We start from the raw sequence: 13,679 nt of genomic DNA, 5'->3' as shown, positions 1-13,679 counted from the left end.
CTAATAGATGTGAGGTGGTATCTCATTGTGGTTTTGATTTGCATTTCCCTCATGATTAGTGATGTTATGAATCTTTTCATGGCCTGTGGCCCATTTGTATATCTTCTTTGGAAAAATGTCTATTCAGATCTTCTACCCATTTTTTAATCAGGTTGTGTGGGCTTTTGTTTCTCTACTGGGTTGTGTGAATTCTTTATATATTTTGAATATTAGCTCCTTATCAGGTATGTGATTTGGAAATATCTTCTCCCATTCCATAGGTTCCCTTTTCATTTTGCTGATGATGTCCCTTGTTTGCAGAAGCTTTTTAGTTTGATGTAGTCCCACTTGTTTATTTTTGTTTTTGATGCCTTTGTTTTTGGTATCAAATCCAAAAAAATCATTGCCAAGACTGATGTGGAGTTGCTTACTGCCTATGTTTTCTTTTAGGAGTTTTATGGTTTCATGTTTGCAGTTTTATGGTTACATTAAAATCTTTAATCCACGTGGAGTTGATTTTTGTGTATGATGTGGGATAGGAGTCTGTTTTCATTCTTTTGCATGTGGCTGTCCCAACGCCATTTATTGAACAGATTATCCTTTCCTTGTTGTGTATTCTTGGTTCTTTTGTCATAAATTAATTGACCATATATGCGTGGGTTTATTTCTGGGTACTCTATTCTGTTCCATTGATCAATGTTTCTGTTTTTATGCCAATACCATAGTGTTTTGATTACTATAGCTTTATAATTTAGTTTGAAATCAGAAAATGTGATACCTCCAGCTTTGTTGTTCTTTCTCAAAATTGCTTTGGCTATTCAGGCTCTTATATGTGGTTTCATATAAATTTTAGGGTTATTTGTTCTAGTTCTATGAAAAATGCCATTGGGATTTTGTTAGGGATTGTAGTGAATCTGTATTGCTTTAGGTAATATGGACATTTAATCAATATTAATTCTTCCAATACGTGAGTATGGACTATCTTTCTGTTTATTTGTGTCTTCTTCAATTTCTTTCATCAGTGTCTTATAGTTTTCAGTGAGAACTAATATCTTAATGATATTGAGTCTTCTTATCCATGAAGATGGAAAATATTGCTGTTTATTTAGATTTTTTTTTGTTTCTTCCATCAGAATTTATAGTGTTCCTTATATAGATCTTGTACATATTTTGTTAGATTTATATCTAAGTGTTCGAATTTCTTGGGGTTGCTAATATAAATGGTGTCTTTTACATTTCAAATTCCATTTGTTCATTGATGGTATGTAGGAAAGCAGTTGACTTTGTACGTTAATCTTGTATCCTGCAACCTTGATGTTATCTTGGCTTGTCTTTAATCTCTATATTGTCTTTAGATGAACAGAAGTTCTTAATTAAAAGTAGGTAAATTTACAGTATGCACTTTTTGTCTTCTTTAAGAAATCATTACCTACCCTTAAATCATAAAGATAAAGATATGTCTTCTGGAAGGTTTATAATTTTGTCTTTCATCAGTTCTGAAAAATTCTATGAGCCCATTTTGACTTTATGTCTACTGTATTCTTTTTCTCCTTCTGAAACTCTCATTAGATATATGTTAGATTTCACTCTATCTTCCATGTCTCTGATCTCTGAACATATTTTTCATCTTTTTATCTCTCTCTGCTGCTTGCTGGATAATTTCTTCAAATCTATCTCTTCCAGTTCACTGATTCTCTCTTTGGCTATGTATAATCTTTTATTAAGCCCGCTCATTAAGTTTTAAGTTTCAATTTTTACATATTTTTCAAAGTTCTAATTTGTTCATTTTTAAATCTGGTCATTTGCATGGCCAGATTTGTTAGTTCTTACAGTACCTTGTCTCCTTGTGTATTTTGTAACTTTTTGTTTTTTGTTTTTTTACTGTGAGGTTATTAGTCTTATTTTGCAGAAAGGGAAACAGACTGCGGGAGGGTAAATGGCTTGCCAAGGTCACACAACTAGCGAGTAGCAGAGCAAGAATTCTAGTCAAAGTCTGTCTGACTCCAAAGTCCATGTACTTTTTCTATCCTGTGAAGACTTAAAGACCCTCGACTGCTGAAATCTTTCATAAATCATCTCACAAGTGTTTTTTGAGAGCCAACTTCAGGCCAAACATTGTCCTTGGTGCTGGGATGACACAAAAATAAACAATATACATCTCCCTCTTGCCTAGTTTACAGGCTAGTGGGGGAAATAAACATGTAAATAGACAAGAGACTGTAAGGCATGGGGGAAACATGTTTCACTAAGGTGGAAACAACGTTCTCTGGGAGTCTACAGAAAGTTTCGTTAAGCCGTTAGTTAATGCCCAGGCACAGCATCATGCTTCACTGATGTGCCAGTCAGCTCCAGGCCCAACAAGTGGCGTACTTACAGGGCACATACTTCAGATTTTTTCAAAGTGAATGATGCCCCTGGAGTTGAGCAAGGAGGCTGCATGGTGAGCTGGAGAAAGAGCATTTCAGGCAGAAGCAATGACATATGCAAATGCATTGAATAAATCTAAGTCAATGGGAATAGAGCCTTAGAAATCATCTACTCTAACCCTCCTACGTGATGCATAAATCGGCTTTATATTATAGGGCATTTAGTGTCTAATTTATAGAAAAAAATGGTTGCTTTCTGACTCTTCTATCTATTGTCAGCTATATCCAGGCTCCATTACGATAAAAACATGATCTTATTTTTAATTACCGAGCTTTGGAAGGGAAATGCTTTATAATCCCTTCCCAGTTTCATGACAATTCATGACAGAACACAGATGAGGTCAGCGGGGATCATCCAATGGCAGCATGATACAGTAAAAAGGCACTAGGAGGCACAGATTCTAGACTCAGGTTTAATATGGTTATGTTATCTTGGACAGGTCACTTGTGTAAACCTTAGGCTCTCTTTCTCCTTCTGTAAAATGAGAGCATTTTGCTAGATTCCCTAAGGTGTCTTCCAGCGCCGTGATTTTCCAAGTTCTCCATCCAGAGGTCTAGAAGGGGAAGTGTCTCCCCTGAGGCTGTGCACTAAGCGCGTTAGAAAACAGCTCCAAGCATCCGGGCATTCACTCTTGTGCTGTTGCCCTTCCCTCAAGCCCTACGGACAGCTAGGGCCTCCTTCTTCCACCGTCACCAGGGACATAGCCTGGTGGGCAGGGCCCTAGGGAGGACACTGCATCAGTGGAGTGCAAACCTGGTCCTCCCAAGTCACTGGCCACGTTTCTTTTGCTAATGGGTCTCCAGAGTCCAGGTGTGGCTATGAGTGTAATCAAGAGGCTGCTTGCCTCTGTCTTGGCATCCTGGGCTTCCTCACACACAGCGAAGGGGCTTTAAGGCAGAATCTTAGCTAGAAGTGGCAGTGGGAGAGATGCTGCAATTTGCCTAAGGTCTGTGCAGTTAGCAGCTTACTGCCTTAGCTGGAGATGTGAGGAGACTTGGCACCTCCCTCTTTCTCCCAGCTCTCTGCGATGCTCTGCTGGACCTAATCATTGAACTTGTTGTGCTCTGTAGAGAATCCCCAAAGATTTCTCTTCTCTCTCCTTGTCACACCCTCTCTCTGCATTAAGGCATTTGTTTTGAACTCTAGGTTGTTCTGGCCTCTGGGAAGGGATAAGGGAGCCTGGAAGGGGGAAGCTGTGATTTGATATCACAGAACTTGAGCTTAATCTGCCCGTCCAACCTTGACTAGGCACTTGGGGATTACTTTTTCTTTAATGGGGAGGAGGAAGAGACAAGGAGAAAACAGAAAAATCTTCTGTGTGGTATGATGGGGGCGGGGTTGTTCGACGGAGGTGTGCCTTTCCGAAAAGGCTGTGTGACTTAGGGTCAGGGGACCTGGGTGGCCCTGATGCCTGCTGAGAACCCAGTTGCTTTCTCCGCTGAACGTTATAGATGAGGACATCCAGGATTCTGTCCAAGGTAATAAGATGAGGTGGTGTGTCTCAGGGTTCTGCTCTAACCAGCCCTACATAGGCACCAGGCCTATTATCCTTTAGCTTTCAGAGTGAGGGGGCAGGAAATGTACCCCCCTGTGACCCATGGGTAAACTGTGCATGTTGGGGGTGGGGGCTTGGCATGATGAGAATACAAAATAGGGAAGGGGAAGGCAGAGTGCCACCAATCTGGGGACCCCAGGGAGAGGACGCTGATGCAGGACACAGAATTAGAGATTTCACCTCCCTATGTACCTCTTTCCTTCATTCTGACATAAAAGTTACATGTCAGCGTGATTCGTGGTGGAACGGGGCTCCTGCCTGATAGGATTTGTGAAGCCTTGTTTCCTAAAATGAAGCAACTCTTTTATCTAGTTCCCCGGTGCTGGAAAGTCTTCTCTGAGTAGAGAGATTCATTGATTTAAGACAAAGCCATCCCTTTTCTAAAAATCCTCTCTGAAAATGCAGTTGTCTTTGAGACGGGGATACGGACAGGAGGATTCTCATGTGAATTAGCTGATTCGGAGGCTGTCCCTCCAAAAGGAAGTGCCAGGGAGCAGGAGCGCACTGATCCCCGGTGCGAGTGGAAGCCACTTGGAGTGGGAATGTGGCTATACTGGGGAAAGAAAGGGTGGACTACCAACCGGGAGGGGATGCTGAAGTCAGAGCTAACTGTCTTCTAGGGCTGCTTAGTAGGGTCATTTCAGATCTTTGAGGACAAGAGTTGGGCTTCCTGCTCCCTCAGGCTCTCCCTTCCTCTTTCTCTTCCTTTCCTTTGTCCTTTCCTTTAGCATATATTTAGGTGCCTACTACGCGTGAGATACCATGTTAGGCTTCGGGATTCTGAGATAAAACCCAGGTGTTTTATTAAAGAGTCTTATAGTCCGTCAGAAGGAGACAGATGTAAAACAACTGATCGCAACAACCCTTTGCAGGTGCTGTGATAGGAGCAAGTACAAAGTGTGGGGTAGCAGGAGGGTTACAAATGCCAGAGGGAACGGTCACAGGGGCTTCATGGAGAAAGAGGTGCCTTGGCTGAGGCTTGAATGTGGGTGAAGTCACCAGGTGAACGACAAGGGTTTGGAGGGGAGGAAGTGGTAGGGGGAGTGGGTAATGGGAGAATGGTGTAAAGGGAAACCAAATTCAGGGGTGGCAGAGATTAATTCCAAAGGAGGGGATTGCGTTTGAATGTGGCTCCCAAATCTGGCTGCACAGAACTCACTTGGGGAGCTCTTTTAAAAATACAGGTTTAAGGGCTCCATCACCAGGGAGTCTGGGGTCAGGTCCGAGATTCTGTATTTTAAAAGGTCTTCAGACAACTTCGAAAACCATCGGGTCATGTGATCTGCCGGGCATGTGGATGTACCCAGTAAATGTGTTAAGAATGCATGCATCTCCAAGGTCTGTCCAGCGCTGTGATGCCAGTGTCCTCCTGGCTTGGGGAAACAAGAAGGAGGTGTTCCTGGAAGAATCCTTGAGGCCGTGTCACAGGAACCGATAACTGGAACAGTCTGGCACCTGTGCAGCTGTTTCGCACGAAGGCCTGGGATGTGGGTGGGGGTTGGGGCAGCTGGGTTTCAGTTTTCCCGCCTTCCTTGCAGCAGCTTTCAAGCTGAACTCAGCTTCTGTTTGAGAAAGTGAATTGGCTTTTGCAAAGCAGTGAGATGGAATTTTCTTTTTTTCTTTTTTTTTTTTTTTCTGCTGAGAAAACAAAAGAAGTGTGAGAACCCAAGAGCCTTCAGTTCTCCAGTTCAGAAGACAGAGGCCCAAGAGAGCCAGCGGAAGGGCCCGGGGTCAGAACCTGAAACTCGAGGCCTTTGATCAGTGGCTTTGTCACCATACATGTTGGTGTCATGCCCGGACCCTCTGGGTCTATCACCCAGCGACAACAAGCATAGCCAAAGATCCCAGGGGATTCCTGAGATTCAAATGTGGGCCTAGACGTGGAAGAATCTCAACAAGCTGAACCTACTTGTGAACATGGGGTCTCCCTCCCTTCTTCTGGTCCACGTAGTGTGGTGTCCGTGCCCTGTGGCTGAGTCCAGGTCCCTTGACGGCCTCTTCTCAAGTCTGGTTCACTCTGTTCCTGGCTCTCCAGCAAATAGTGCTCCCTGCAGTGGTTACTGTCTTTCCCCTTCACACTGCACTGAGCCATTTAGAGTTCTCTGTTGTAATATTTTTTGTTTTTAAATAATGGTATTTTTAAATCATAAAAGCAGTGTCTATTCATACAAAAAGTCTGGAAAATAAAGGAGCTTCACAGTTGTGTTCTGGCTGTTGAGGAGGCCTCCGAGAGCTGTAATGAACACAGAAAGGAGTCCTGAAAGGCCCTGGTGGCTTCCTTGATGCCCTGCCTTGTCTCCTGGTGCCTGCAGAGGCCTTCTCCAGAAGATTCCTTCTCCAGAGGAATCGCCAATCTTCCTATGAGAAAAATCTTTATTACACTGAGGAGTCTAAATTTGGACACAGAGCTCAAGATGATTAAAGAGGTTCCTGTTATATTGGCTCAGAGGTCAGTAAGGGACTACAGATCAATGTCATGAAACTCAGTGTCCAAGGAAAGATTCCATTTCACCACAGTGAATACTGGAGATCACACCTTCTTCTTCTTGCCTCCTGGGGGTGCTGGAGCAGAATGAAGAGTTGTTATGGGGCATTGTGTGCCTCTTGAGGAAGCTACTAGAGACAACAAACAGCCAGCAAGTTCATAAACTTGTGCAGCATCTTGGTGTCCATGCACGGGGTATGGCCATGCAGAGATGTAGAGGCTTCCACCCTCGGTGGTCTGGCCCAGCCTGGGGCTGCTGGAACGCTGGGCTGGTAGCATCTGGCTGTGAACTGCCTCTCTTTACCTCTGGTTGTCATACAAATGTAATTTTTTATGTGCAGCACGATGTGACAAAGGCTGGGAAGCACTGTTCTATACAACGGTTCTCAGTCTTGGTTCCACAAGAGGATGAAGGTTGCATTCAGGACACACTCCCAGGGGTCATTTGAAGGAATCTTACATATGGGACTTTGGAGGTTACATCTTGCTCAGCCCCCAGTTCCATGCCCTTTTCTCACGGAAGCTCATTAGGTGGACTCTGGCGCTTCCGGGGTTAGAGAGCTCACTACCTCATGAGGACTCCCATGTCATTCTCGGAAAGCTCTAAACTTTAGAAAATCCTTCTTTTTATTGAGCCAAAAGCTACCTCCCTATAAATTCCACACTTTGGCCTGATTCTGTCCTTTGGACCACATAGAACCAGTTTATACTGTGTCATAAGCAACAACCCTTCTGACAGCCACTCTTCCTAGGAGTTTTATCAATAGACTTAATTTTTTAGAACAGTTTTAGATTTACAGAAAAGTTGAGCAGGTAGTACAGAGTTCCCATATACCATTCCACACCCCACACCAGTTTCCTCTATTATTAGTTTCTTACATGTATATGTTGCATTAGTTACAATTAATGAACTGATGTTGATACATTACTATTAATGAAACTCCTTGCTTTAGGCGGATTTCCTTAATTTTTACCTAATGTCCTTTGTCTGTTCCAGGATCGCATCCAGGATACTGCATTGCATTTAGCTCTCATGTCTCCTTTGGCTCCTCGGGGCTGTGACAGTTTCTCAGACTTTCTTTGTTTTTGGTGACCTTGAGAGTTCTGAGGAATTCTGGTCAGGTATATTGTAGGTTGCTTGTCTATTGGAATTTGTCTGTTTTTTTCATGATAAGATTGGATTTCTAGGTGTGGGGAGGAAGACCACTGAGATAAAGTGCCATTTTCCTCAATCAGATCAGCAGTGCGTACTATCAACATGGTGTATGACTGTCAGTGTTGACTGGGTCGCCCGGCTGAGGCAGTGTGTGTCTGGTTTCTTCGCGGTGAAGTTGCTCTTTTCCCCTTCCATGCTGGACTCTTTGGAAACCAGTCACTGTGCACAGCCCACGCGTGAGGAGTGGGCAGTGGTGCCCTGCCTCCACTAGCCAGAATATCTGTATCATTTATTAGGAATTCTTCTGCGTGGGAGATTTGTCTCTTCTCCTCTACTTATTTCTTTATCCAGCCTTTTATTTACATCAGTGTGGACTCATGGATATTTATGTTATACTTTGAGTTATAATTCAATACTACTTTACTTCATTGCTAAAATTGTTTCAGCTTTGGCCATTGGGAGCTCTTTGAGTTGGCTCCTGTGCCCCTGTGACATACTTTCATCACTGTGGGGTTTTTTTTCTTTTTGAGCACTTCCTTACTTTCTGTCACTACCAGATGCTGTAGGCTGATCTTGGACGTTTTCTGCCCCAATCCTAGAATCACTCATTTCTCCAAGGAGCCTTGGTTCCTCTTATTGGAGAGTGGTATTAGAAGCCAAGATCTGAGTGCTAGGTGTGCTTTGTCTACTGGGGTGTTATTTCTTTTAGGACCTATCAGCTGACAAAGCAAAGAAATGTGTGTGTGCATGTGCATGCACTAACCCTTGAATATACACATATTTATACATAGTTCTGTAAGTAGCCATCTATATCTATATTAAGTTAACCAGGAGTTCTTACTGACAGCTCCAACTCTAATCCATTATCACATGGTGGTGAGGTTGATGTTGACCTAGGTTATCTGTACATGTCTATCCAACAGTGAGAAACCTGGTTCCTATCATCTGCCATCCATTTATTCCGTTGTTTGATTCCAGTACATATGTATGGCAGTGTCAGAATTGTTAACTTCTCAGGAGTTTTGTTTTGTTTTATCTTCTCTGAGATTAAACATCCTCAGCTCCTTTAATCATTTTAGGCTCCACACTATCTTACTCATTATCCATCAATTCTGAGTCCATGATTTTCCTGTTTCCTGAGAAATGAGTAAAGATCACTCTGTCCATTCTACAAATGATGAAAACGAGCTCTAGCAAATACTTACTTTTAGCATATACAACGCACTGGTTGAAGTGCTTTATGCCTATGAACTTATTTAATCCTCACAACAGCACTATGAGGTTGGTACTGTTATTATCTCCATATTACATGAGGGAAGGTTAATAACTTGCCCAAGGTCAATCAATTAATGAGTAGTGCAGCTGGGATTCAAAACCAGAGTCTGACTTCAGAGTCCATATCTATAAGCATTCATTTATGCCACATTGCTGCTGGAGAGGTCTTCCTGAAATACGGCTTTGCATATGTAACTCCCAACCTTGCAAATTGTCAGTGGTTCACTATTGCCCATAAGATAAAGGCCAAGTATCTCAGCTTAGCGTTTAGTGCCTTCCACCAGTGTACCCTCTGCTCCAGTTTAACCAGCATGAGCAGTAAAGACCCCTGGATATGCCCAGATAGTAGTGTTTCACCTAATGAGCATGGTTTCTACCCTTCCTCCCTGTTAAAGCCCAGACCAAGCCACACCCCTTCCAAAAAGCCTCCCCACATCCTCCTGGGCGGACGGCATTCACAATGATCTCTTTCTTCTTTGTTGACACTCGTTGTCCATGCTCTTTGCTTGGTATTTAGTCTGGGTTGTGTTTTGTTAACGTACTTTTCATTTATCTGTTCAGTCTCCCCAACTTATTCTCAGTGCCAACTTGTCATTGTTGATGGTTATAAGTTTTAGTCCCCACAAACTTACCTGATGAGAAGTTGGGACTCAGTAAGATCTGGCATTGCAGTATTTGCTCAGATATCATCATTGTCCATCCGATAAACAGCCAAATCCTGCATATAGTACATGTTAGCCAATCAAATTAGTTTGGTCTGAGGCTGTGGCCCATGCCTTCCGCAATCCCCTCTTCCTCAGACTATGTCCCTATTCTAGGAGGTCAAGATGGACTATTCTAAATGGTCTGCATTGTTATAGCTTGGTGGAGGGCTTAGCTATGCTGGGTGGTGTTAAGTTGAAGTATTGTATCCAGTTCCTATTTCAATGTGGCCAGTATGCCAGGTTTTATAGAGGTGGGTCTGGTACCAGCTGTGTCTCAGCTTTGGACAAATATCATTCAATTCCCTAAGAGAGGGCTGGAAGAAGGAGAACCCCTGGGTTCTGGGTTCAAGTTTAGCCTGTTTTTGCTAAACTTCAGTCATTTCAGTGCCACCTTCATGATTTGGCCATATCTTCATAGTACTCACACTCTTTTTTTTTTATTTTAGTCTCATCCTAAATAATAACCACAAAATTACAGGTTTAATTTGGTTCAGGCTCATCCTTGCTGTGGGAAGGGAGCTGGGAGAAATGACTCCCTGAAGACATTTTCTTGCTTGAGGCTGAAACTTACCCAGATTCTCCTTCTGTAGAATACAAACACCAACGTTATTTCACTCCCTTTTGAGGATGCCAAGGGGAAGAACATGGTTAACTTCCCAAGAATCAGCAATAAAATCCCGCCAAAGCCACCCCTGCTGTATCAGGTGAGTACAGGGCAGTGCACATGGCCCTGAGCAGGCAAGTGAAAGACCTGATTTCAGTCCAGAATCAAGTTTAGAAAGGTCCAGCATGGTGGGAAAAGCACAGTGTTAGCTGGAGGGTTGGGTTCTAGTCCTGTTCTCAATGAATGTAAACTTGAGCAAATAAGTCATTGACTTTCTCTACAAAACGGGATGGATTCATGAGGATTCATTGAGAAAAGGCAAAGTGAAGTATCTGATATATAAATGGTAGAAGTATTCAAAATGTTTGTTTTCCTTCCATGTCTCCTGTCTTTTTGTGTGTGTAAGGACAAAATGAGGTAATGTGAGAAAGTGCCAAGTTAAAGAGGTATTATATACACGTAAGTTCAAGGATCTGTGCCCTTTGGCACAAATTAGGAATTGGCCTTCTCAAGAGCAGTGGTAAAAAACTGTTCTCATCTCTTCCAGCAGTAAGATGTCACTGGGGTTGTCAACTGCATACTGTAACGTACATGAGTCTCACAGAGAATAATGTGAGTCAGACAGGTACTCCTTTGAGAGAAGGATTGAGAAAACCTACTGACTCATAATTACCATTTTCTCCCTGGAGAGGAAAGAGAAGAGTCTGGGTGCATTTGGGCATTCTTGGTCAGATAAATAGTTCGCGGCACCTACGAGAAGCCTAAGCAACCCTTTATTGCAAGTCTCTTTCCCTGGACAGGAGAGTCAAAGTCACAATCAGATGTCAGCCTCTGAGCTCAAGGCTTCAGAAATGCCTTTCTGTCTGAGCATTAAAACTCTAGATCCCAAGCCAGAGGAGAAAGCACCCCAGAAGCACAAGGTGCCTCTGACAGCGGCAGGTAAGCCTTTGGGGCAGCAGCAGGGTTGGTGGGGGGGTGGTTATAGATGGTCAGGGGGTCAGGAGCTGAGCTGAGCTGGAGAAAGCTACGCTGCCAGGTGTTGGAGTAGTCCATGAGGGCAACAAGCCAAAATGAAAGTAAGAGTCAAGTCTTTCATCACTTACTGTGATAGTAAAGCAAGAGGCTAAATACGAGAAAGCACTGGCTCCCCATGGGTCCATTTTCCCCCGTGGACTGCCACCAGGCCTGCGTCAGATGTATCAGTGCGTTCGGAGGGGATTGTCTCACTGCCTCAGGAGCCTGAACAAGGCTCCTGTCGTTTTATGGAGGAGGGTGGTAGAAACAGGAGGGGGAAGTGCTAGGAGTAGAAAAGTGCTGTGCACTGAGTCAGAGTGGGGAAAGTGTCTTGAAGTCGCCCCCACACCCCAATAAGGTGGTCTTGGCAGAAGCACCTGAGGAAGGCCTCTGAATGGAGGCTCCTGGGTTAGGAATGCAGATATGTATGAGAGTGTGGCCAGCCAGGGGAGCCTGAGTCCTTGACTGCGACTCTTCAGAGACTTCAGTGCACTGCCTGTGCACCGAGGCTGGTGTGGGGAGGGCAGCTTCCTCCATGAGGCCTGCCTGGTTACGCCTTTGTAATCACCTAAGGTCAGACCTGAAAGATCACGCATAGATTTTTGGCCAGGAGCTCAACTCCTCACAAGGTTCAGAGATTCATGACCTGTTAGAGTTCAAAGGAAGAAAACTAAAATCCACTAGGTGCCAACACTCTCTGATGCCAGGAGCTTTTCTAGCACAGCTTTGAAATGAACTGTCCTTCCTCTTGTTAAACAATCTCAGGAACTACCCATGAGGAGGCCATTTCAGTTCAGAGCTGGTCCTGACTTTACAGAGCTGAAATCTCTGCTGATCCTCCCTGCTCTCTTAGGCCTTGGTTCTGTCTTCTGGGGAGAGAACATGCCTTATTCAGCTTACACATGGCTGCCTTTTACATATATAGAGACACAGATCTTGTCCCCCGTAAGTCTTTTTTCCTCCCAATGGTTCCTTTTCCAGCTCTTCAGCAGTTTGTCAATAACGTGGTGCCCCTCCCACCCCCCAGTGCTCGTTTCCCTCCTCTCAGCACTGTCTAGTTTATCTTTATCTCAGAGTATGAATCCCACTCCCGCCATCCTCACACCAAACACCAGAGCCCTGCTGTGACCTGGCCAGAGGAGAGGAGAGGAGAGGGAGCAGAATTTCCTTCCTTGTAGTCCGGGAGACTCACTGACTCAGTGAGTCCAAATAGCTCCTGGGCCTTTAGAGTCACATTTATGTTACCTGCCTGGTCCCTGAAGACACTACAGTTTGCAGACTCGCTCAGGATAGACTGTTTGTGGAGCCCAATACCACGTTAACTCAGACAGCTGCTGCCTTAGCTACCTGCTATTGTTGACACTAAGTTTACTCCTGGAGTTTTTATCCATGCTGCTGCAACTCACAGCTCTTTGGGGCCTAAATTCCTCCTTTCCCTTCCTTTGCATTTTCCTCCTGATTTGTTGAAATCAGCACAACCCCTTGACTTCTATCCTTGTTACATTTCCACCCTATGAGATTCAAGATGCGTGGTGCTTAGTGAGCCACCCAGTTGAGGAAAGGACCGACTGGCTCATGAATGGGAAGGGATCCCATCATCTGAGCCCTGGGCAGATCCCCATGTCGCCTCAACCTCACTGACTACAGTGTTTTCCATACAGAGGCCCTAAAGTTTTTTAAGAACCAGCTATCTTCTTATGAGCAAAGTGAAATCCTGGGCTACACAGAGCTGTGGTTCCTGGGGCTTGAAGCTGAGAAGCTCCACATGGCTCCTGAGAGATTCAGCAAGACAAGCTTTGATGATGACCATGGCTCCTATAGGAAGGTGATGGGGCAGTAGCCCATGGGAACTGCAGGGGTTTGGGGCTTGGGGACAAGAGACACTCTGGAAAGGAAAAAAGTCTGGGGTATTTGATAGCATTTGCTGCTGCTATTTCTGAGACTAAGCATCCTGAAGGATTCTAGTAGGTGCTAAACCAAAAAATACCACGTTTAGAAATGGAAAAACATGCAATTAAGAAACAAACCATTCTGATAACACAATAATGATTTTCTCCAAGAGTATTTGGAGTAACAGTTTTGTATCCTGGGTGAACTCCCACAGGCTCTCCTACTGTGCAGCGCCGGCCCCATTGGAAAAGGCCACACTATGGAATAAGGTGCAGTCTCCTCCACATTCCCTTTTTTGTCTCCTCCATACAAGTCCATAATGGACCTTTTTAAATTTTATAATAAACGTTATCTCTCCCACAGAAAAACAAGCTTTTGCCACTATAATCCCTGGGGCATAGTGCTTGACTTCCTTCGGTTTTCCGAAGGTGGATGCCAGCGACTCCTGCTCTTCTGACTGTACCTCTAGGGTTCCCCAGGACGGTGCCTCTTCCCAGCCTGAGCATGGAATCTGGGCGTCGAAGGTGTCCCTTTCACTTCAGGAAACAGTTCCTACTTCTGAGGATATCAGATGTGTGGTCCTTAGTCCG

At 44.2% G+C, this 13,679-nt stretch overlaps 1 protein-coding gene across 1 annotated transcript in view; it reads left to right on the top strand.

Moving 5' to 3' along the window:
* Window positions 1-13,679, top strand: part of DYRK4 (dual specificity tyrosine phosphorylation regulated kinase 4) — a 50,728-nt gene that overhangs the window by 18,614 nt on the left and 18,435 nt on the right. Inside the window, 4 exon segments of the mRNA XM_046642003.1 lie at window positions 5,605-5,647; window positions 10,141-10,285; window positions 10,986-11,124; window positions 12,861-13,024. Coding sequence (XP_046497959.1) covers window positions 5,605-5,647; window positions 10,141-10,285; window positions 10,986-11,124; window positions 12,861-13,024 — 491 coding nt within the window.

Source organism: Equus quagga, chromosome 1 (genome assembly GCF_021613505.1).
Source record: "Equus quagga isolate Etosha38 chromosome 1, UCLA_HA_Equagga_1.0, whole genome shotgun sequence".
In the NCBI taxonomy this organism is placed as follows: Eukaryota; Metazoa; Chordata; class Mammalia; order Perissodactyla; family Equidae; genus Equus; species Equus quagga.
This window is presented reverse-complemented; position numbering and strand designations above follow the sequence as displayed.